Consider the following 25,669-nt stretch of genomic DNA (forward strand, 5'->3'; position numbering starts at 1 on the left):
AGAGGAGCCAGACAGGAGCTGTAGGGACATAGTCACAGCCACAGTCACACAGAACCACGGCACCTAGGCTGCATGAATAAGAAATATTTGGACTTCTTGCTTGTGTCTTCCCTTAGTCAAATTCAGCAGGAAGCAGGGGCGAAAGGAACTCAGATGAGTCAGCCCCCAAGCCCATACAGCAGGGCAGAGAAGGATAAAGAATGGATGTAGGTGTGCCAAGAAAGCCTTAGGTGGGCTACCCGGGCAAGTAAGAAGGAAAGGGACTCAAGACGCAGAGAGAAATGAGCCTCATTTTGGAGAGTAATGATCTAATCTTTGGTGAAACCAAGGAGGGGGCTCTCTGGAGATCCAGAAAATCAAGGGGAGGGACTGGGTCAAATTATTTAGAGAGGGAGGGGCACTGAGTGGAAAGGGCAGGGAAGCATTGTGGATTATGGTGTAGATTAAGAGTAGGTTATGGGTGTCTGCCTGGGTTGCACTGCTTATGGTTGGAGGTGATCAGAGTCTCTGGGATGTCAGTTGAGCATGTGGGGCTTGCTGGATGGACTGTCCTCTTGGAGAGAGGCTGGTGGTTATGTATGCATGTATTTGTTTTTTAAAGGTTGACTTTTTAAAAATTAAGTTTTTATTGATTTTAGAAAGGGGAAGGGAGAGGGATAGAGAGATAGAAAACCATAAGAGAGAATCATTGATCAGCTGCCTCCTACCTGGCCCCTACTGGGGATCTAGCCTGCAACCAGGGCATGTGCCCTGATGGGGAATCGAATCATGACCTCCCGGTTCATGGGTCAATGTTCAACCACTGAGCTACCCCAACCAGGCACAGTGACTCTCTTTAGATGAAGATCTCCTCAAGTCAAAGTTGGGATAATTTCCATAGGTTGCTCAGGAAGAGGGATTGCACCTCCTGTACAGAGGCAATAATGGAGTCAGTCCCTGTTCTCAAGGAAGGACACCTCTGTGGGGGCATATTTGTCTACCCCACCTTGGGCTTCCCATCCCACACGTAGACTAACTGCACCCACAAGCCTCAACCACCATGTCAGGTATGTCAGTCTTAACAATGTTGCTGTCCCTGTCATAGTAGAGCAGAGACAGGGGGCGCCGGACTGTGGGCACGCAACATGAGCCCCCTCCAGGTGTGCCTGTAGCTGCATTGGCCTTGAGAAGATTGAGCACGGTGGTGTGAAAGGAGGCAGCAATGCCAGGCATGCCTGCTACATGCAGTGGGCACTGCCCTGTGCAGAAGTTCATTGAGTAGCCCTCAGGCTGGATGATCCAGTCATGCCAGCCAATCTCACGGAAGTCCACAAAGAACTCTTGTCGACAGCACATCTTGGACCCACTCTGGCAGTTGATGCCATGACGTCGAATCCGGTGCTTGCTCCCAACTCTCACCCGGGCTGCCACAAAAGGCCTCTGGGCAGCCCCGCTCAGGATGACTGAGCTCTCGGCTACCTGGCCTTCAGGTACAAGCTCCAGGGTCAGGTGTCCCTGGCTGCAGGCAGCCTGAGCTTCAGGCCCCAGAAGGAGCTGGTGCCAGCCACTGGTATCCACCTTTAGCAGGTGCTGAGTGGCCAAAGTGAGGTTGGCTTCATGTGAACCTAGCACAAGGACCCTCACCTTCAAAGTCCAGGTGGTATTGGGAGGAAGCTGCACAAAGAACCTGAGGCTAGCCTCCTGGACCTCCATGCCACCAGCAGTTCTATCAGAGAAGAAGTGGAAGTCAAGACGAGTCTGGTTGATGTTGGAGAAGCCTGTGGACACAAGAAGCCCCAGTCATTGTGATGTTCTGAGTGTCAATTCTTTTTTTTCTTTTTTTCCAGTGAGTGAATCTTTATTCATTTACATCATAATTATTAGTTGAATATTTATATGCTAGATTTTTGTTTTTATCTGAATGTCAATTCTTACCAGCTACCTCTCTATTCTCCTCACGCTTGAACACTCTGCTCATTCGTGACCACATTGCTGACTACACTTTCCTCCTTAAAAGTCTTTTCTCTCTTGGCTTTCATTACACAACTCTCGTTTGATTCTTCCTTGATTTTCTTTGCTGGCTTTTCTTTCTCTGACCAGCACTTTAATGCAAGAGTTCTCCAAAGTTTGCCTTTTATACTGAGGAGAGCTCTTACCCACACTCATGGTCAGCCAAAACAACTTTTATTCTGGTGATTCTCAAATCCATTTTGCACCTCCGGACTGGACATATAGATTTGGGAATCACCAAGCTTCAGGACACATAAATGTCCTGCCAGCACATTAAAATCAATTTGTCCCAAATGGAAATCATTATTTTCTTTCTTCCTGATCTCTCTTTTTGTTCTTAGAATTGGTGGTGCCACTACCCTTCTTATCATCTCTGGAAACCCCGTGGCCACCTCCCTCATTCCCCTTATCCAGTCCCTCACCACAGTAGTTCTAATGTCTATGCATTTCTCCCTAACCCTCTTATGACTGCCACTGTTCCCCTCTTCATCCCTCACCTGCCCCACTGAAACACTTCCATTGGGTTTCTATTCCCTCCACTCCACTGGAATTACTCTTGTCAGGTTCACCATCACCTGCCATGTTGCCAAGTCCAATGGTTTCATCTCTTTATATTCATCTTACTTGTCCTTTAAGCAGTGTTTGACATACTTAACCATTCCCTCCTTGAAATAGTTTTTTCCCCCTTCCTTGGCTTTTGTGACTCTGGCCACTCCATTTTGATCTTTTTTTGCTGATAACTCCTCTTTCTCTGTCTGACCTCTACATGTTGGAAGTCCTGAGCTCTCTTCTCCTTTCTCTTCTATATCTACACTCTCTCTCAGAATGGTCTCATCAATTCCCATGGCTTTTAATTTCATCTGTATGCTGATGACTCCCAAATATATATCCCTGGACCTGATTTCTCCCTAAGCCCCAGGCTTGTATATCCCATTGCTGATCTGATAACCTACTTGGATAGCCAATGATATTTCAAACTTTTCATGTTCAAAGAAGAATTCTAGATTTATCTCCCCAAACCCATTCCTTCTCCAATCTCCTCCTTCCATATAAATGCATTGCTTAAGCCAAAACCTTGATTGCTCTCATCTCCTACTTTGAAATTATCTGCAAGACCTGTCAAATCTACCTCCAATTCATAATATAATTTCACTGATCTTGTCTCCTTTACTATACATTAGTTCAGTGATTTTCAACCTTTTTCATCTCATGGCACACAAACTAATTACTAAAATTCTGCGGCATACCAAAAATATATATTTTTGCTAATCTGACAAAAAGGGTATAATTTTGATTGATTTACAAAAAAATAATAGTAATTACCTACCCTTTTGCTCCAAAGTGACTTAAAAAAAATCAGGTGTCTAGCCCTGGCAGGTAAGGCTCAGTTGGTTGAGCATACAATGCACTGAGAGGTTGTCAGTTGGATTGCAGGTCAGGGCACATGCCCAGGTTGTGGCTCAGGTTGTGGGCTCAATCCTCAATAGGGGGCATGCAGGAGGCAGCAGATCGATGTTTCTCTCATGGATGTATCTCTTTCTCCCTCTCCCTTCCTCTCTCTTTAATTCATGAAATTTATCATCTCAAAAACCTTATTACTGAAGAAAGCCCAAACTCTTTTAGGAAGCGGTCATAAGCCCATTATGATTTGATCTAAGCTACCCTTTTTTTCTTTATCAAGTAAAGAATGCTTTATTGTGGGAATGCCACTAGCACTTTCATGGAAATAAAAGGGCAGAAAATATAATTCAACTAGGCTTCATGTGAATTGGAATGTCAGGAATAAGACAGCTTTTGACAGCTCTCAGAGCCATTATGATCTCTCTCATCTCCGTTTCTGTGTAAGTCTACTTCATTCTTTTCTCTCTGAAAATTTGGACTTTCTTCACTAATAAGCTTTTTGAGATGGTGAATTTCATGATCTAGCCAAGTTTTTGGCAAGTAACTCTGGTGTCAGTGTAAAATAAGAATTAAAGAAATAAAAGACCATTCATTCAACAAATTTTGGGTGCTAACTATGTACTAAGTGAACCATATAATGGTGAACCATACGGCACAATCTCTACCTTCATGGAGTTTATAGTCTAGCTGGCTTGGATATACTTCTTCTGCCTCCTCATCAGCTTTCTCAACTCCCAAAATGGTGGCCCCACGTCCTGAGTCTACAGAATCTTTTACTCACCTCTTCCTAGCTAAGTGAGCTGATCTTTCAGTGTCCCAATTCCAAAATCCTAGAAGAGTCTGATTGGCCTAACTAATCTTTTCTTGCTAGGCCACTGAGCACCTTACTGTTAGGATCTCTAAAGTCACTCCAAAAAGGCATCCAAATTGGAAAAGAAGAAGTAAAACTGTCCTTATTTGCAGATGACATGATATTATACATAAAAAGCCCTAAAGACTCCATCAAAAAACTATTAGACTTAATAAATGAATCCGGCAGTGTAGCGGGATACAAAATTAACGCCAAGAAATCTATGGCATTTCTATACACCAATAGTAAACTTACAGAAAGAGAGACTAAAGAAACAATCCCATTTACCATCGCACCAAAAAAATTAAGCTACCTAGGAATAAACTTAACTAAGGAGGTAAAAGACCTCTACTCAGAAAACTATAGGACGTTGAAAAAAGAGATAGAGGAAGACATAAACAGATGGAAAAACATACCATGTTCTTGGATTGGTAGAATCAACATCATTAAAATGTCCATACTACCCAAAGCAAGCTATAAATTCAACGCACTTCCCATTAAAATACCAACGGCATATTTCACAGGCCTAGAAAGAACTCTCCAAAAATTCATCTGGAATAAAAAAAGACCCCGAATAGCTGCAGCGATCCTGAGAAAGAACAAAGTAGGTGGGATCTCAATACCAGATATCAAGTTGTATTACAAAGCCACTGTTCTCAAAACTGCCTGGTACTGGCACAAGAACAGGCATATAGATCAATGGAATAGAATAGAGAGCCCAGAAATCGGCCCGAACCAATATGCTCAATTAATATTTGACAAAGGAGGTAAGAACATACAATGGAGTCAAGATAGTCTCTTCAATAAATGGTGGTGGGAAAATTGGACGGATACATGCAAGAAAATGAAACTAGACCACCAACTTACACCATACACAAAAATAAACTCAAAATGGATAAAGGATTTAAATGCACGACGAGAAACCATAAAAATACTAGAAGAATTCAAAGGCAACAAAATCTCAGACATATGCCGAAGCAATTTCTTCACCGATACAGCTCTTAGGGCATTGGAAACTAAAGAGAAAATTAACAAATGGGACTACATCAAAATAAAAAGCTTCTGCACAGCAAAAGAAACCATCAACAAAACAACAAGAAAGCCCACTGTGTGGGAAAACATATTTGCCAATGTTATATCTGATAAAGGACTAATCTCCAAAATTTATAGGGAACTCATACAACTTAACAAAAGGAAGATAAACAATCCAATCAAAAAATGGGCAGAGGACCTAAATAGACACCTTTCAAAAGAGGACATTCAGAAAGCCAAGAGACATATGAAAACTTGCTCAAAGTCACTAATCATCCGAAAGATGCAAATCAAAACAACAATGAAGTACCATCTCACACCTGTCAGAATGGCTATCATCAACAAATCAACAAACGACAAGTGCTGGAGAGGATGTGGAGAAAAAGGAACACTTGTGCACTGCTGGTGGGAATGCAGACTGGTGCAGCCACTATGGAAGACAGTATGGAGTTTCCTTAAAAAACTGAAAATGGAACTCCCATTTGACCCTGTGATCTCACTTCTAGGAATATATCCCAAGAAACCAGAAACACCAATCAAAAACGATATATGCACCCCTATGTTCATAGCAGCACAATTCACCATAGCTAAGATTTGGAAACAGCCTAAGTGCCCATCAGTAGATGAACGGATTAGAAAGCTGTGGTACATCTACACGATGGAATACTATGCTGCTGTAAAAAAGAAGGAACTCTTACCATTTGCAATGGCATGGATGGACCTGGAGAGCATTATGCTAAGTGAAATAAGCCAGTCAATGAAGGAAAAACACCACATGATCTCACTCATTCATGGATAATAGAGACCATTATAAACGTTTGAACAATAATAGATACAGAGGCAGAGCTGCCTTGAACAGACTGTCAAACTACAGCGGGAAAGCCGGGGAGGGTTGAGGGGCGGGAGGGGATGGAGATAAGAGATCAACCAAAGGACTTGTATGCATGCATATAAGCATAACCAATGGACATAAGACACTGGGGGGTAGGGGTGGCCGGGGGATTGTTAAGGGCGGGAAAAAAAGGAGACATATGTAATACTCTTTGTAATACTTTAAGCAATAAAACAATTAAAAAAAAAATAAAGTCACTCCAGTTATGGCAGGCAGACATATGACCCATAGGGGTTGTGGTAGACTATTACATCATTGGCTCCCAATGAACAACAGCTCCCAATATTCATAGCTTTGTGCAATTTCTTCCCATATTAATTCTTGTCTTGGCCATGTGATTTGATTTGGCCAACGAGACACAGGCAAGCATAGTGCAAGCAGAAGTTTATACACCGAGGCTTCATCTTTTTGAAGCCAGCAACTTGGCTTCAGAGAAACTTGGGAGCGACTACTGAATGATGAGAAGCCATGTGGAAAATCAGAGACCATCTTAGATGTTCTATCTAGCCCCATCTGAGCTCCTGCCTGAATGTGGTTACATGAGCGACCTCAGCTAGCCTATGTGGACCAGAACTGTCCAGATAAGCCTAGTCAAATCACAAAATCATGAAAAATATTGAATTTTTTCTTTTAGGCCTCTCTATTTGGGCTTGTTATATTAATGGATAACTGAAACAGAAACTAGTATCAGAAGTAGGGTGTTCCATAATAAAGACCTAAAATATATAGCACTGGCTTTGGGATTGGGTGGCAGGCAGAGGTTGTAAGGGTGGTGAGGAGAGTGTTAGTGAAGGCAGTTAGAGCAGTGAGAAAATTGCTATTGGAAGCCAGAGAAAGGGGGCCTGTATTATGTATTGGCTATCAGCTGTGATAACTTGGAAGCTAGAAATGATATCTAACAAAGTTGTGAATTTAGCTGAAGATATTTCCAGGCAGAATGCTGGAAGTGTCATTTGGCTTATTTTAGCTGCTTTATCGCAAGAACTGTTAAATTTTCAAGCAGAATTTCGATAGAATATTTCAAACAGGACTTGCTAGATTGAACAATAAAATATTTTTTCATTCCCTGTTTCTCTGTCTGGCAAAAAGTTCTTCAAATGAGATACGTTCTCAAGGCAAAAATCAAATCCAGGGCACTGCCCGTAAAACATGGCCTCGGTGTGAAGATAAAAACAAACACAGGGTCAGCCATAGGGCCCTTAGCTGTGATCTCACTTCTTTGTTAAGCTCTAAAGCTTAAGATGATGTTCTGTAGACCCTCTCAGCTGGACAAAAGGGTTTCTAAGAATCTTAAGAGTTGTGCCCCACAACACCCTGACTTGTAACACAAGAAGGGGTCTGTTTTGACAGAGTGGAGTGCCTTTTGTCTAATTGAGTAGACTACAATTTATTATTTAGAAGGCCCACGGAGTTTTAAAGATAATTTTAATAGTGAAAGCAGTACCAATTTGGACTAAAGCAGGGGTCCTCAACCTTTTTAAACAGGGAACCAGTTCACTGTCCCTCAGACCGTTGGAGGGCCGGACTATGGTTTTAAAAAAAACTAGTCGGCTGCTAAGCAACAGGCAGCGGCGGCAAAAACACCCGGCGGGCCGGATAAATATTTTCGGCGGGCCGCATGTGGCCCGCGGGCCATAGTTTGAGGACCCCTGGACTAAAGGGACAGAGACAATTCAAAGTGAAATGAGGCCTTTGGGCCCCCAACTTCTCATGAGCACAGGCCATTTCTTATTTGAAAGGAAAGACATCTCAGAGGGTGCTGAGAGAGTGGCTCTAGAAGCCGAGGAGAGCAGCGGTGGACTCTTCCTGAGAGGAGAGGAAAATCCTACCAGGGAGCAGCAGAATCAGGCACTAACCAAGGGAATCCTGGAGTTGGGATAGACTGAGATATGTGCCTGGCTAAATATCAGAACTTGCATGGGTCAGTGACTGCTCCGTGCTTCCCCATCTCCCATTTTGAATAGGAGTATCTACTACGGATATCGTGTCTTGTCTCAGCATTGCATATTAGGTGTGTGGGAGGCAGTTAACTTGTAATTTTAGGTCACAAGCAGTGGTGTGCTGGTAAATATTTAACAACTGGATTCTAGAGGGGGAACAGTACCCTGATTTGTAGTATTTGCCAATTTCTGTGGTATAAATTCTCCCACCATGACTGATTTCAAACTATCAAGGTGATGTCTCTGGATGCAAAGTTGGAAGATACTCACAATCAGCTCTCATGAGCCAGTGTGAGCCAGTTCCAGGACACCACTGAAGCCCCTACCCTAGTTTCCCCAGAGCCTCAAACTCTCTCTCTTCATACTTCCAGCAAGAACAATGTTCAGATCTTTATTTCAGATAACTTCAATGAATTGAAATGAAAACTTCAGGCTAAAATATTTAAATGTGAAAGGTGAAATCCAGGCATCAGTCATTCTCACCTTCAAACTTCATCTCAGATCAGGTCCCCTCTGGCCTGAACATTGTAATCATTATTGATTAGCAAATATGTGGAAAGTATACAGACTTTGAAGTCAGAGAGAATTGTGTTTGAATTCTGCCCCTTCCACGCTGTATGACCTTGGCCGTGTAAATAATCTTCTTTGAATCTCAGTTTTTGCATTCATAAGATGGGAATTCTAAAGTCTACTTTATAGGGTGGTTGTGAGAGTTACACTAGGTGAGGCAGGTACACGGAATGCATGGCAACCATCATTGTTATTGCAATGTGCCAGGAACTGGGCTAAGTGTCAGGGATACAAAGGTGGAAAAAACCAAAACCAGCCAGGATCAGTGTTCAAGGGATTCATGGTTCATGGCCATCTGTCCACCTATTTTTCAACTCCAAATGCAATCTACTCCTTCAGACTTTTACCTGTTTTCCCCCTTTATTTAGGATGTTATTTACCACTAGTGGTCTGGTGCACAAAAATTTGTGCACTCGGGGGGCATCCCTCAGCCCAGCCTGCCCCCTCTAACAGTCTGGGAGCCCTCACAAGATGTCCTACTGATGTCCCTGTGAGGAGCGGGCCTAAGCCGAAGTCTGGCCTCCCTCTGTGGAAGGCAACTGGCCAATCAGGTATATAGATACCTTCTGAAGGCAGCACAGACTCCTTCCTTATTTCTTTCCTCTGCGGTTGGAGAATAGGGGACTAAAAGGTGGACAGAGAACTGTGGCCGGGCCTGGGGCTCTTGTAGGCAGCAGAAAGAAGGAGAGGGCTGGGGAAAGTCTAGACATGGTTTTCTTCAATTGTCCTCCCTTCCTCCGGGCCCCTTGCTCTGTTCTTTCCTTGTCGTGGTGGACGCTTGGGCCTTGGACTGTCATTTAGGACGTTATTTACCATTCTCTACCCATTTGAAGTCAAACTTACTCTATAATGGCAGTCCATTTGCAATCTTCTGAAAGACCTCCCTGTCTCACCAGGTTCCAATGAGTTAATCCTGGCCCAGCAAACTCTTGTGCCCTCAGGCAGCATTTATTTCATTCTGCCTTATATTCTAACTAGAGGCCTGGTGCATGAAAATTGTGCATGGGGGGTGTCCTGCAGCCCGACCTGTACCTTCTCACAGTCCGGGACCCCTTCGGGGATGTCCACCTGCTGGCTTAGGCCCGATCTCCCTGGGAATTTGGTCTAAGCCAGCAGTCAGATATCCCTCTCTCAGTCCGGGACCTCACTCCTTACCGCCCACCTGCAGCCGAGGCAGGAGGCTCCTGCCACCACTGCTGCATTTGCTGCACTCACCAGCCTTGAGCCTGGCTTCTGGCTAAGTGGCGCTCCCCCTATGGGAGCGCACTGACCACCACGGGGCAGCTCGTGTGTGGGGCCGGGGTGGGAAGTGGAAGGTTGGCCAGCTAGGGAGGGACTCCAGGGCGTGTCCAGCCCATCTTGCTCAGTCCCGATGGGGGCTGAACCCCAGCAGCAAGCTAACCTACTGGTTGGAGCATTTGCCCTCTGGTGGTCAGTGCATGTCATAGCGAGCGGTTGAGCTGCCTTGGCATATCATTAGCATATTATGCTTTGATTGGTTGAATGGCCGACCAGACGACCAGACACTTAGCATATTAGGCTTTTATTATATAGGAGTAACGTATTTCCAGCAGCAGCAGCACCTAAACCCCTCATGGGCAGGAGCTAAGTCTTCTATTTCCTGTTCCCGCCCACCTTAGTCTTCTAAGTACCTTACCTGTATTAGCTTATTTAATTATCTCAACTATCCCCCAGTTACCCCTATTTTACACATAAGAAAACTGACTATTAACAACCCAGGTCACACAGTAATAAGTGTCTGAGCAAGGATTTGAGCCCAGGCTATTTGGCTCTAGAATATTGTTCTTAATCATGAACAGAAGCACATTTTGAACTAGAATAAGGTCTCATCCATTACTGGGGACTCTAGACTATGGTCAAGCTGACCTGCAATGTGATTTGATTGTTTAACGCAACCAGTGTTTATTGGGCATCTATTAGGTTTGGGAGAGGCAGAGTGCTAGTGCCCAAGGCCATGGATTCCAGAGCCATGACTGGCTTCACCACTTACCAGTCATGTGAACTTTAGCAAGTTACTCAACCTCTATGTGCCTCAGTTTCATCACCTCTAAAATGGGGATGATGATAGGACTTGCCTCATTGAGCTCTTGTAAGGATCTTAAGGCATTAGTATATGTAAAAGGCTTAAAACACAGTAAACATTGTAAGTGTAAGTTATTTTTACTATATACTAGCCTCTGGTGATAACATGAGGAATAAATGACAGTTCCTGACCTCAGGGTTGATATCCTATTGGAACAGGCTTTATAGAAAACCTGAAAATAGACAATTTCACACAGAGAGTTCTGGTTCAAGGTAAGGGAGCATCTCACCCTTAGGTCAGGGTAGGTTTTTTGAGAATGGGAGTGCTGGGTCTTGAAGTACCGACCAGGAGGAAGGGGCCAGGAATGGGAAGGGCCTTCATACCTAAGAAAGCGCTTGTAGGAAGCTCAGAGGACAGATAGATCACTTTGTGTTCTGTTTCTAGGGTACTGTCTCCGAATTCTTTATCTTTCTCTCCAGGTGTCCACTAAATTCTCCAACTCCTCTCCCCTCCATGGAAGTAACTCTCCTCTTCCATCCTCTATCCACCCTTCTATGTCCCATTTTGACCCTGTTCTGATGTGTGTAACTGAGGTATTAAGGCAAGAGGGCAGGGTAGGGTGGAGAGGTATTATAGTCCTGGTGTTTTTCTTTTGTCCTTTTACCCAAATGAGGCATCTGGGGGAGAGGAGATGAAGAAGTTGGATCCTGGGCCAGAGAAAAGGCAGATGCCCCAGCCTCCAGCCTCTAGCCTCTGGGTCCAGGCCCAGGAAGTGGATGGGCTCACACCACAGCCTGGGGAAGTTAGTGGGGTCTTTAGAGAGAGGAGCTAAAGGAGATGGGGGCAGGCAATTTTAAACAAAGTGAAATTTACCTACATCCCAGCTGCCCATTGGTCATGTCTATATCACAAGAGAGAGATTGGGGGCGGAGGGGGGAGGGAAGCGGGCAGGGTAGTGGGAATCCTGGATTAGGAGATTACAGGTCATGTGAAGAAAGAGTTGGGATGGTTTGGGGGAGGAAGTCAGGGGTTAGGTTGGGGAGGACACTTTTCCTTTCCTTGAGAGGTCAGGTTTTGAGGAAGATCTACAGGTCAGTAACCCACCTGTCTCGGCAAAGCTGATGATCTCATATTCCTGTCCCCTGTCAGCCTCTGGAAGCGCCCCCTGTGGGCGCCCATGGAGGCGCTGCAGCGCTATCCTCAGAGCTGCTCTGGACACTGGCCGACTCAGCGTTGGGCGCTGGTTGAGGTGCAGCTTGTCCAAGATGCTTCTCTTGGCAAGGGAGAGAAGCAGCTCCCGCTGGCTCTGCAGGTCCAAGGCATGCTCCCCACATGCCAGGCATTGACGGTCAGCTCTGGTAGTGGCCACTGTGGCCAGAGCCAGGAATAGGAAGGCCAGGAACAATGAGGAGATCATTGTTGGGGGAGGCCCTCCTTGAGGGACACAGTGAGAGAAGGCCACAAACCCCGGGCTCAGGGTCTCAGCCGCTGTGGTCTTGATTCTGTCCTGGCCGCCAGAGGCTGGGAAAGGAGAATGTGTCCAGCTGGCATGACTCCTTGTTACAGGGGATAGAGCAGCCAAACATCTGACTTGAGAAATGAAGCCAGTTACAGGTAGAACTTGGCAGAAGCTGCCAATGCATAATCAGTGAAAGCACGGAGTGGGGGATGTTAGTGGGGGTTGGTTTGTTTGGGGAAAGAAGTGTTCCTGGGCCAATGCTGGGAGACAGTGGGTTGCCCATGTGAGCTGCCAGGCCTAGGGCCAAAGGTTAGAGATGAAATTCCTCTTCAGGTCAATGGCCTTGCTGGGAAGCCTGGTGGGGAAAGGGAGAGATTAGAGGTTTTAAGATAGACTATGAAAGGGAGACTTTGAAACAAGAGGGGGTTATTGGCAGGCATTTTAGGTCACTGTCATGCAGGTAATTGAAGGTTTGAGAGTTGCATTTTCCTTTGTCTGATACTTCTCATATCTCTGCCGGCCCCCAACCCAAACTCTTGTTAGTTCTTGTTTGGTTTTGCCCAGTAAGGATCAAAAAACATCCAGTCTGAAGGGTTGGGAGAGGAGAGGAGGTGTTCTAGCCAGGTCTTCTGCGTAATCAGTGGGAGGTCTGAAGGTGAGGAAGGGGCTTGAGAGCTAGATGTACTCTGGGGTTTCTTCTGTTTAGGAAGAGACATTTTAAGGTTGCTCAGAATTCTCCCTTTTCTCCCCTAAAGGTCCTGAGTAGTAGATCTTCAGGGAAAGGCTTTTATTTCCACAGGGGGATTTACCTGGCAGGAGTGGCAGATAGAGTTAGGAGCACAGGTTTTTAAGCTAGATGACCTTGGTTAAATTCTATCTTTTCCTTTTATCAGCTGTGTGACTCTTGGCAAGTTACTTAACCTCTCTTGCTTTAGTGCTTTCACTGGGGAAATGGGATAAATTATTACCCATGATTCCAAAATCGAAAAAAAAATAAATAAAATCCACATTTTTGTGTGTGTGTGGGTAACTCATATAGTGGTTAAACCTGACCTGAACAGAAGTGAAGTGATTTATGGCCTTTAAAAAAATCATTGAGACTATTTATATGTTTTTTGCTCCAGAAATAGTATTTGATTATAGGATGCTACCCTTGGAGGTACTACATAATGTACATTTAAAAATATATATTTTTATTTATCTCAGGGAGGAAGGGAGAGGGAGGGAGATATATAGAAACGTCTGCCCTAGCCGGTTTGGCTCAGTGGATAGAGTGTCGGCCTTTGGACTGAAGGGTCCCAAGTTCGATTCTGCTCAAGGGCACATGCCTGGGTTGTGGGCTCAATCCCCAGTAGGGGGTGTGCAGGAGGCAGCCAATCAATGATTCTCTCTCATCATTGATGTTTCTATCTCTCCCTCTCCCTTCCTCTCTGAAATCAATAAAAATATATTTTAAAAAAAGGAACATCCATGATGAGAGAGAATCATTGATTGGCTGCCTCCTCCATACCCCACATTGGGGATTGAGCCTACAACCCGGGCATATGCCCTGGCAGGGAATCGAACCATGACCTCCTAATTCATAGGTTGGTGCTTAATCACTGAGCCTCGCCAGCCTGGCCATAATATACATTTTACATACCATTTTACCTTTCTAAAACTTGACATTTTCTGAATTCTGATCCATGTCTGGTCCTATGGATTTAAAAAAGTTTTTTAAAATTGATTTTAGAGATGAAGGGAGAGGGAGAGAGAGGTAGAAACATCGATGGGCTGCCTCCTGCACGGGCTGTCTCCTGCATGCCCCCTACTGGAGATAAAGTCTGCAACCTGGGCTTGTACCCTGACCAGGAATCAAACCAGCGTCTGCTTGGTGCATGGGACAACACTCAATCCACTGAGCAACACAGGCCGGGCTGCTCCTATGGATTTTGAATATGCGATTACAGATCTATAATGATTATCTCACAGTTTTGAGATTTAAATAATTTTGTAAAGCACTTACAGTGGCTGGCACAGAGTAAGTGCTTGATAAAAGTTTGTTATTCCTGCTACACAGGTTTGTTTGTGGGCCAGAGCATCCTCACCTCTAAATGTGCTGAAGAAATTCTGCCAATATCTGCCCTTCCGGACTCTCCATTTTAATACGTTCTGAAGTTCTAAAATTCAGTGTTTTTTAGTACATTCTGCAGTTGTTATTGCATAGTAAATATTTAATGGTTGAATTCTATCAATGTAAGATTACAGCACTTCTTTGAGGTCGGTAAATTATCTAAATACACGTAACCAATAACTAAGTTGATTCTCCCTCTCCGGGTTTGCAAACTGAAGATGACTCTTAAGAAAAAGAACTGTCTTTTAGAGGGAGGCGGTGGTCAGAAAGCGATTTTCATAGGATGAACTTCAACCTGCTTGATTTGGAATTAAATTTTTACATCTGAAAAACATGGACATTTACCTACCACATGATCTTTACCCATGCATGCTACACATTTTTATTGTGAAACTGCTCTTTTGGGCTCGGGAGTTACTGTCCTAAGTAAAAGGCAGTTTTGAAAGTGCTCTGCACATTTAAATTTCTGTAGTTCTTAGTATTATGTTTAAATTTAGGGTGAGCCCAGAAATCGGCCCGAACCAATATGCTCAATTAATATTTGACAAAGGAGGCAAGAACATACAATGGAGCCAAGATAGTCTCTTCAATAAATGGTGTTGGGAAAATTGGACAGATATATGCAAGAAAATGAAACTAGACCACCAACTTACACCATACACAAAAATAAACTCAAAATGGATAAAGGACTTAAATGTACGACAGGAAACCATAAAAATTCTAGAAGAATCCAAAGGCAACAAAATCTCAGACATACGCCGAAGCAATTTCTTCACTGATACAGCTCCTAGGGCACTTGAAACTAAAGAGAAAATGAACAAATGGGACTACATCAAAATAAAAAGCTTCTGCACAGCAAAAGAAACCATCAACAAAACAATGAGAAAACCCACTGTGTGGGAAAACATATTTGCCAATGTCATATCTGATAAGGGCCTAATCTCCAAAATTTATAGGGAACTCATACAACTCAACAAAAGGAAGATAAACAATCCAATCAAAAAATGGGCAGAGGACCTAAATAGACACCTTTCAAAAGAGGACATTCAGAAAGCCAAGAGACATATGAAAACATGCTCAAAGTCACTAATCATCCGAGAGATGCAAATCAAAACAACAATGAAGTACCATCTCACACCTGTCAGACTGGCTATCATCAACAAATCAACAAACGACAAGTGCTGGAGAGGATGTGGAGAAAAAGGAACACTTGTGCACTGCTGGTGGGAATGCAGACTGGTGCAGCCACTATGGAAGACAGTATGGAGTTTCCTTAAAAAACTGAAAATGGAACTCCCATTTGACCCTGTGATCTCACTTCTAGGAATATATCCCAAGAAACCAGAAACACCAATCAAAAACGATATATGCACCCCTATGTTCATAGCAGCACAATTCACCATAGCTAAGATTTGGAAACAGCCTAAGTGCCCATCAGTAGATGAACGGATTAGAAAGCTGTGGTACATCTACACGATGGAATACTATGCTGCTGTAAAAAAGAAGGAACTCTTACCATTTGCAATGGCATGGATGGACCTGGAGAGCATTATGCTAAGTGAAATAAGCCAGTCAATGAAGGAGAAATACCACATGATCTCACTCATTCATGGATAATAGAGACCATTATAAACGTTTGAACAATAATAGATACAGAGGCAGAGCTGCCTCAAACAGATTGTCAAACTGCAGCCAGAAGGCCGGGGAGGGTTGGGGGGCAGGAGGTAGGGGGGTAAGAGATCAACTAAAGGACTTGTATGCATGCATATAAGCATAACCAGTGGACATAAGACATTGGGGGCTAGGGGAGGCTAAGGGACTGTCTAGGGCGGGGGGATAAAATGGACACATATGTAATACCCTTTGTAATACTTTAAGCAATAAATTAAAAACAAAAAACAAAAAAATACACACTTCTTTCTGAAAAAAAAAATAAATAAAGAATGGAGAAACAAGATAGGGTTAGATCCCTGAGGAAGTAGATGAAAAAAAAATAAATAAATTTAGGGTGAATCTGACACGCGTAACGGGTTTAAGGTGGACGAAGGATCCCGGCGGATGCGGACTGGTAGCCGGGGACACAGGTTACACAAAGGGAGCGACACAGTGAGCCACCGAGCGTGCTCGCGGGTGGGAGCCGGCAGGTGGGTGAGCGGGGCCGCGGCGCCGACTCGCGCGGGAGCGCTCGGCGAGCGGGGCCGCACGACGCGGTGACGTAGCCGGACGTGGTGACGCAGCGCGCTGGCCGCAGCGGGGGGGCGGACTCTGGGCCTTTTCTTCCCCTTCTGATTTCCCCCCTCCCCCCTTTTCTCCCTTTCCGGGTTTGGTTCCCTCCTTTTCTCCCCCTCTTCCCCCTCCTTCCCAAGTCCCTTTCCCCTCCCCGCCCCAGTCCCCCCCCTGCACCCCTGTCCCGGGCCCGGGGGAAACCCCCGCCGAGAAGAGCCCGCCCCCAGAAGCGCGCTGCCGCGGGCCGTCGGGGCCGAGCCGCAGCCGAGCGGCCGTGGGCCCGGGCGGCGGGCGGAGACGTGGGTGCCCTCCCCGCCACGGCCCGCGTGAGGTGAGGACACCTCCTGGCCGAGGGGGCGGGCGGCGCGGGCGGGAGGCCCGTGGGGAGGGGGCGTGGCGGCCGCGTGGTGGGGCGGGCGGAGGCCCCCGGTCTGGGTTCCCCGCGCTGGAGCTGCCCGGGGCCGCGGGTGGTGGGTGAGGGCCGGAGCCTCTGGTGAAGGACGGCCCCGAGGCTGGAGATGTCCCCAGGGTGTGGGAAAACGCTGGCGAAAAGCGGAGAAAGGGGGGCGCGGGGTGGGGGGCGGGGGCTGGCGCCACCTGTGGCCTGTGCAGTGGGACCTGAAAACTTGCGCCCTTTTGAGGCTTGGGGGTGACCACCTCCGTGTATTTCCTGGGTCTCCGTTTTCCGGGAAGAATGCGAGGGAAGGTGTGGAGTGTTTCGGGTCAGGCCGGGTTCCGAGTTTGCGTGGGGACAGGGACGTGAGTCGGAACGCACAGGGAGCTGTTTCTGCAGCTGAAAAGTTGGGCCTACACCAAGCCCGTAACTCACGCGAGCCTCAGGAGGCTGCTACCGATTTCGGTTTCCTGTAGCGCCAGACATTTCCAACATGTGTGACCGTTAGCCTAGTAGTTCCACAGGATATTTATTTATCATGGTGAACTGTTCTTGTCTAATGATGAGAAATGACCGAATAACAGCCCCAGAGCTTCATTAAGCCACAGGAAGGGAAAATTTAAATTCAGATCCCAGTTGGATGAAGGTTCTTGTATATGTTTTTTTTCCCCCTGTAGAATTAACTAAAAACTAAAATGAAGACACCTGAGCCCTGGTTGATGTTGGTGGGCAAAAAGGAGACTTGGAGGTTCCACTTTTAAAATGTCACAAATTCCGAACGTTTTATTGTATTTTTGAATAGTCATATTGGCACTTAAATTGGTTTTGTGACTCTTCTTTCTTGCTAATGCTTTTTCCCCCTTTTCTATTGTTTCGTGTTCTTTCTCCAGTATTTCTCTTTTCCCCTTTTGTGCAGCCAGGGGCATGGAGACAAAAGCTTAGTGGTGGAAAGTGGTAGGTTAGGCTAATTCAGTCGACTCTTCGGTTGTGTTTTTCCTTCCCCGGTTGCTGTTCTCCACAGGTTTGAGAGAACTGAGAACCTTTCTTGAAGGTCTGATAAATTGTCAGCAAAAGTCACATTTCAGAGTTGCAGTCCCAGCTGTCTTTGAGTCCACTATATGATCTATATGGTAGATCTGCACAATTTAAAGCAATTGAAAGTTTTGCATATGTAAAATAGGGTGTCTGGTATTTTTTTAATGGAAAGGAGTCAGAAGAGGAGATGTCTTCCTTTTTCTCTCAGAATAAAAACCACAGACTTCACAATTGCCTTCAAAGCCCTAGATCTGTAGCACCCTTTTGCCCCTCAATATATGCACTGGTCCGTGGCTGTTCCTTGAGGACATTTCTGCTTCAGGGGTTGTGCACTTGTTCCCTGGATCTTCCAGGGCAGTGGTCGGCAAACTGCGGCTCGGCAACCGCAGCTCTCGAGCCACATGCGGCTCTTTGGCCCCTGGAGTGTGGCTCTTCCACAAAATACCGACTTCTGCTCATGGGCCACGAAGTTTCGATCGCACTGTACGTGTGTGTCCGCAGGTGGTATTTTGTGGAAGAGCCACACTCAAGGGGCCAAAGAGCCACATGTGGCTCACGAGCTGCGGTTTGCCGACCATGGTTCCAGGGTAACCATTTCCTTATAGAGCTGCACAGCCTTGTCACCTCACCTCCTCAGATCTTTACTCCAATGTCACACTTAACAGGGAGGGTTCCTTGGCTACCTAAATTGCAAAGCCCCTCCCCCACATACATTTTCTGAATGTCCTATCCCACTTCTCTGCTTGATTTTTCTCCTTCCTCTTATCAACCTATAACATGAGAGATAGAAACATCAATGATGAGAGAATCATTGATCAGCTGCCTCCTGCACGCCCCACACTGGGGATCGAGCCTGCAACCCGGGCACGTGCCCTTGACCAGAATCAAACCCTGGACCCTTTAGTCCGCAGGCCGACGCACTATCCTCTGAGCCAAACCAGCTAGGGCTAACATGCTATGTATTTAGTCTCCCCCGTTAGATAGGAAGCTTCATAAAGGCAGATAGTTCTATTTTGTTAATTGCTATATCTTTAGCATAAGGCATAATATTTATTATGCAGTTGGTGCTTAACACATTTTTTGACTGAATAGGTAAAGAGGAGTTTTATTCTTGAATTATCTCATTGTCATGAATTTCTGATCATGATTGGTTGTCCTTGGAGGTGTGGAATGGATTTTTAGTAGGATTTTGTAAGGTATTTAATTGGAAGAAATTGAGATTTTTTTTCTTCTTCTGTCAGTTCTTGCCACATTTCTCTTGACTGAAGTCTTGGGCTTTCAGGCCATTGAATAAAGCACTTTGAAGGCCAGAGGATGAAGTCGGGGGGGGAACTTTGGCATTGGTGGTCTTAGAGGAAGATTATCTCACATCTCATGTGGGTAGATTTTTACCAACTGCTTCAGGCTCTTCCCTTGAGATTTGTTCACATCCCCGGTGAGAGATATCACCATCCTTACCACTTTGGCTCCAGAGAATTGAGCAAGCTGGTTCCACTTTGAATTTTTCAGTAGGCTGAAGATACTAGTATTTATAATCTGGGCTATATGGGTTAGGCATTTTTCCCCCCTCATTCACGTAGTGACAGTTGAGCTCAAAAACGATGAATAACTTTCTCTAACAATGTGAAGTGTTCAGTAATAGGCAGCATTTCATCCTTTTAATCTCACAATTCCATTTTGTGGTAATTTTTAGCAACTAAATTCTATATTAAGTCTGAAGATAAAAGGAGCAGGCGCCCTGAGTTCTGTGGATTATCCCTCATTTATTTTATCCTTTTTTGTTGTTAATCCTCCCTGAGGATATTTTTCCATTGATTTTTAGAGAGAGTGGAAGGGAGGGGGAGAGATGGAGAGAGAAACAGATGAGAAAGATACATTAATTGATTGCTTCCCGCATGCACCTGGAGCCTACGGTGCCCTTGACCAGAATTGAACCTGGGACCCTTCAGTCCAAGGGCTGATGCTCTGTCCACTGAGTCAAACCAGCTAGGGTCCTTTATTGTTTCTTGCTTGATGCTTTTGTTACCTTCAAGGATGTTCTGGCCAGAGTGGCCTGGATGAGATTCCTCTTTGGGTCAGTCCTGGCCACTATTTTTCAGATTAGGAAGGCAAAGTGGTGAGGTAGTGCTTTTAACTCTGTGGGAATGCTGGTGGCAAAGCCTAAGATTTTTGCTTGACCCTTTGCCAGGACATTGAAAGCTGCCAGGCCAAAGAGAGAATGGTGTGTGTGTGAGAGAGAGAGAGAGGGAGAGAGAGAGAGAGAAAGAGAAATCGGGGATTTTGTACCTATTGGACTGGATCTGATTTGGATATTATTAGTGTAAAGAGGTAGCATCATCAGAAATATATTAGTACTCATTTGGTGAATAATTTCTGACATAATTTAGGCAGATTTATAAAAGCTTCTATCAGACTTCTATTGTCCCCTTTTAAATCCTTTCACAAAGTTTCTAGAAAGTCTTTCTGAAGCTCCAGAGATAAACAGTCTGTGCCATGTTCTCACCTCCTATAGATAAACTAGAGGCCCAGTGCACGAATTTGTGCACTGGCTGGGGTCTGGCCAGCCTGGCCCCAGTCAGGGTGGATCAAGGCTGGGCCTGTTGGGAGGAGGAGACAAGGTTGGCTGGCCGGCCTGCCCCGGTCAGTTGGGGCCCAATCAGGGCCAGGTTGGCTGGGAGGAGGGGCCACGGGTGATTGGCCGGTGGGCCCTGCCCCTGATTGGGATGTGGGGGCTGTTAGGGGTCAGCGGCTGGGGGAGGGGCTGTGGGAGGTTGGCTGGCCAGCCCCACCCCCGATTGGTGTGTGTGTGGCCAATCGGGGGTGGAGCCAGCTGGAGGGAGGGGCCGAGGGCCGATCAAGGTGGTGTGGGCCCATTCAGGGTGGGGCTGGGGGTGAGGGGCTGCAGGAGGTTGGCCAGCCATCCCCGCCCCCTATTGGGGTGGGGTGGGGTCAGTCATGGGCGGGGCTAGTCAGGGGGAGGGGCTGTGGGTCGATCAGGGTGGGGTGGGGTGGCCGGGGGGAGGGGCCGTGGGAGGTTGGCCGGCTGGCGCCCCTCCCCCCCCAATCAGGCTGGTTTGCTGGTTGCAGTGGGCATCATAGCGACCGGTCATTCTGGTCATTATGGTTTTCTGGTCGCTGGCTTTTTATATATGTAGATACTGGGTGCTGACAATGGTTCAGAGTAGGTAACAGTTTCTGAACGATGCAGTGCTTAGTCCTGTGTCAGATCTCTTCATGAACTCAAGGAAAGCTTTCAGGAAAAAGCATATTTGGGGGAGAGGATAAAAAGTGTTTTATTTTGGTTACATGGTCCCACGAGGTACAGAGGAGAGAATTCTATGAAACTGTGTGTGTGTGTGTGTGTGTGTGTGTGTGTGTGTGTGAGAGGGGGAGGGGGTGTTAAGGTTTTTCTTTGCCTCCTTGTAAGATTGGATAAGGAACTCTGAGTGTTCCTCTGTGGAATGTGCTACTAACTTACAAGTAGGAAAAATAGCTGGACTCATGGCTTGAATATGTGTACATGAATACAGTTGGTGGGTCTAATTTTAGAGACTGTTCATACACAGTGGCCTCAGTATTTCCCTCCAGCTGTATCCTTCTTACCCTCTGTGTAGAAAACATTCCACTTAATAGTCTTCTAGTGGTTAACTTTTGTTCTTACAATGGTTGCCAATTTAGCAGTGTAGTACCTGCTCCACCTCTCCAATGAAGTTACCATGTTCATTATTCCTTCCTATGTTTGAGTTTATTTCTGAAAACAGGTATAGACAGAAAAGATTTTGTAAACAATTTATTTTAACTCCTCTTTGACTTCCCTTAGATTGCCTTAGCATATATCTGTTTTCTCCACACTTTAAAAAAATTGATGTGAAAGCCCATAATTATAATCTGCAGTGATTTTATTCTTTTTATATGGGATGTATGAAAGGAAAGATTCTGCGATGCTTCCTAAATCCAGGTGTTCTTTTTGCTTTTCTGCAGGATTTCTCGTGAGTTGTTCAGTCCAGGTGTTAGGGACCATACTGAGAAAGCTATTTCAGCTTCTTGTTTTGGTAATTAGTTTCCTAGAGTACTTTCCTGTGCTTTAAAAAAATTTTTTTTAAAATTGATTTTGGAGAGAAAGGGAGAGGGAGAGAGAGATAGAAACACCAATGATGAGAGAGAATCAATTGGCTATCTCCTGCACACCACCTGCTGGGGACCAAGCCTGTAACCCGGGCATGTGCCTGACCAGGGACTCAAACTGTGACCTCCTGGTTCATCATAGGTTGATCCTCAACCATTGAGCCGCACAGGCTGGGCTTCCTGTGCTTTTTAAAAAGGAACTGATCAAATTGGGAACCCCCGAGGTAGAGATGAGAGAGGATAAGGAGAAAATGTGCGAAAGCTTTAGGTAGTCATGTCTCTCAATAATCAAAACACTTTATATTTTTTTTTAAAATATATTTTATTGATTTTTTACAGAGAGGAAGGGAGAGAGATAGAGAGTTAGAAACATCGATGAGAGAGAAACATCGATCAGCTGCCTCCTGCACATCTCCTACTGGAGATATGCCCGCAACCCAGGTACATGCCCTTGACCGGAATCGAACCTGGGACCTTTCAGTCCGCAGGCCGACGCTCTATCCACTGAGCCAAACCGGTTTTGGCGAAAACACTTTATATTTTTAAAGGACTAATTTTATTCTATTTCTCTTTAGTTTGTTAACCACAAAAGCATCACAAATCTTTTCACTTCCTTTAATTACTTGTCACACTGTGATTTTCTGAATTGTCAAAGACTAATATTTCCTGGGAAATAATTTTCAGGCCTTTCTGGGTATTTTCTTCTGGAAACAAACCCAAAGTGGTTATTAAGTGCTCTCATAAGGTCTCTTCCTTAATTTAGACCATGGGTCCTCAAACTAGGGCCCTTGGGCCACATGCGGCCTGCTGAAAACATTTATCCGGCCCGCCGGGTGTTTTTGCTGCTGCTGTGTGCATAGGAATTTGTTCATAGTTTTTTTTTTAAACTATTGTCCGGCCCTTCAACGGTCTGAGGGACAGTGAACTGGCCCCCTGTTTAAAAAGTTTGACGACCCCTGCTTTAGACCAATGTTTTGATTCTTTTATTTATCTATAGGCATTTGTAGTATGTTTTTTATAGTGTTGTGTTTTTTGTTTTTGTTTTTTCTAGTATTGAAGACTTCAAAATCTTTGCAAGCAAATAAAAACTATAGTTTTTGCTCTCACCGGTTTGGCTCAGTGGATAGAGTGTCGGCCTGCGGACTGAGGGGTCCTGGGTTCGATTCCGGTCAAGGGCATGTACCTTGGTTGCGGGCACATCCCCAGTGGGAGGTGTGCAGGAGGTGGCTGATCGATGTTTCTAACTCTCTCTCTCTTTCCCTTCCTCTCTGTAAAAAATCAATAAAATATATTTTAAAAAAACTATAGTTTTGCACATTTACCATTATTCTGTAGTTCTTATCCTATAGAGCAAGAAGTGTAAAGACAAGTGAGATAATCAGCAGGTTTTAAGAGAACTCAATTTATTTCCAGTAGCTTTTTTGATTATGAGTCTTGCAGGAAAAGAAAAGAGAAAAAGATGGTCTGCAGGCTAGTCAAGTTGTATCTTGATCTTTTGGAGGTATTTTTGCTCCAGCTATTAGTCTTCTTTAAAAAAAGATAAAAGATTTCAGAGAGGAAGGGAGAGGGAGAGAGAGATAAAAAACATCAATGATGAGAGAATCATCGATCAGTTACAGGATTGAGCCTACAGCCTGGGCATGTGCCCTCCTGGTTTATAGGTCTATGTTCAACCACTGAGCCACACTGGCTTGGCCTGCTGTTAGTCTTCTATACAATTATTTTCTGATGTACAGAATAGAGATAGATGTTTTTAACTAAATTAACTAGTGTTCTCTGCCACGTGGATCATTATCTTCTTTGTGTAGATGCTTTTTTGTATATTCCATGCTAATAACATTTGTGCTACAGTGTTCATTATTAATAATGATCAAAACCATATTTCATATCTGCAGAGCAGTTTTTTTTTTTTCCTAAAAGCTCATTGGACCTTAAAGTGGTCTCAGTAATTATATTAAAAGTTTAGATTTTCCAAGTGTGCAGTTCATATTTTTTATAGGGGCAGTGTTTGTTTGTTTTTGTTTTTACATGCCAGTCATAAGAATTTATGCATGGTTTTGGCATGTGAGCAGCATTCTGGACACCAGGTAATTAATTCTTCATCCCTTGGAGAAGGGTGTTTCAGATTTGTGAAAGGTTCTGTAAGTTTCATAACAGAACCAGGAGGAAAGTAATCAAGGCAGTGACAATCTAAACTTAATGAATACATTTGAAATACATTTTTTCTTTATACTCAGAAATTGTTCTTTAGCCTTATCCTTTTTTTATGATTCTGTTGGAGAAGGGAAGAAGAGAATCTAGGATAGTACTCAGTTGATAACTTCCAGGAAACAGTGGGCTATGGATGGGTAGCAGGTGAATGTAGACAAGTGACTACGTGGTCACTTATGATTTCTAATGTTATTGATGGATGCAGCTCCCAGCAGCCATCAAAATCAATGGGAAGAACCTGGTAGACCTGTTAAGTCTAATGGACCTCTTTTCATCCTTATCTTATTCAACCATTTGCCATGATTGATCCTTCTCTTTCTTGAAATGTTTCATTGACATGACTTTTCTTTTCCACTTGCATTCCTGGTGGCTCTTTTCTCCTGCTCATCCTTAAATGTGTATTTTTCTTAGGGTTTCTTTTGTAGTCTCCCTTTCTACTTCTAATTCTTAAGCCTTAACAGCGTGAGCATCTCTTGGAGAATTTGTTAAGAATGTGGCTAACAAAAGCCTTCATGACCTGGCCCCTGCCAGACTCTCTGGCCTGTTTTGTACCACACTTTCCTGTTCTTACTAGCTCTAGCTATAGTGACTTTTTTTTTCTGCCCCCAAGGTCTTTGTGCTTATAATTCCTTTTGAGTGAAATGGTATTTTCCCAGATCTTCACCTGACTTACCTCTTTTCATTATTGAAGTCAAAGTTCAAATAATTTCTCTGTAGACTCCCTGAACACTTTATCCAAAATATTAACTCCTTTTTGTGCTTCATGACATTCCTCTGTTTCATTATCTCCATTGCACTTGCCAGTATCTTAAGTTACATTGTTTGTTTCCTTGTCTGTAGTCTGGCTCACACTTAGAACTTAAACCCTATGAGAATAGGGCCTTATTTCTATTATGATTGCTATATTTCTAGTGCCTAGAGTAGTCACTCAGTACACATTTATGAAATGAATGAATGAAGTGTGGTTCCTGGGTCTTAGTCCCAGAGATTTTGATTTAGTAGGCTTGGAATGGAGCCTAGGAATTTGTATTTTAGCAAACATTCCAGGTGTTTCTGATGTCTCTGCTCAGTTGTGTTGAAAATCATTGCTTTACACAATCTGTTCGCCTCAGCCACCCCGATGGCTTTACTTAGCATTTGTTACTATAAGCTGACAATTTGTGAGTCTGTGTCCAGTTCTGATCTCTTGTCTGAGCTCTAGGCTTGTCTATTCAGTGGTCTCTTGAATATCGCCATTTGACTGTCACACAGCACTTCAAATTCAACATGACCAAAGCAAAAATAATTTTTTCTTGGAAATGTGTTTTTCTTTCTGAATCCTTTTTTTCTGTTCATGATGCCACTTAGTTGCATAAGCCAGCAACTTGGCTGTAATTCTTGAGTTCTTT

General features: G+C 44.6%; 2 protein-coding genes across 2 annotated transcripts in view; one reads left to right on the top strand and one right to left on the bottom strand.

Moving 5' to 3' along the window:
• Window positions 1-1,011: 1,011 nt before the first annotated feature.
• Window positions 1,012-12,135, bottom strand: INHBC (inhibin subunit beta C; the record flags this gene model as incomplete). The annotated part of the gene is made up of 2 exons (XM_081114886.1): window positions 1,012-1,757; window positions 11,823-12,135. 2 exons carry the CDS (start codon window positions 12,133-12,135, stop codon window positions 1,012-1,014), a joined length of 1,059 nt encoding a protein of 352 aa, XP_080971012.1.
• Window positions 12,136-16,542: 4,407 nt separating this feature from the next.
• R3HDM2 (R3H domain containing 2) overlaps window positions 16,543-25,669 on the top strand; it is a 175,931-nt gene continuing 166,804 nt past the window's right edge. The window contains exon 1 of the mRNA XM_081084378.1: window positions 16,543-16,847. The gene's annotated coding sequence lies outside the window, so the exon portion shown is untranslated. The remainder of the gene's footprint in view (window positions 16,848-25,669) is intronic.

Source organism: Myotis nattereri (genome assembly GCF_964212035.1).
Source record: "Myotis nattereri genome assembly, chromosome: 2".
NCBI lineage: Eukaryota > Metazoa > Chordata > Mammalia > Chiroptera > Vespertilionidae > Myotis > Myotis nattereri.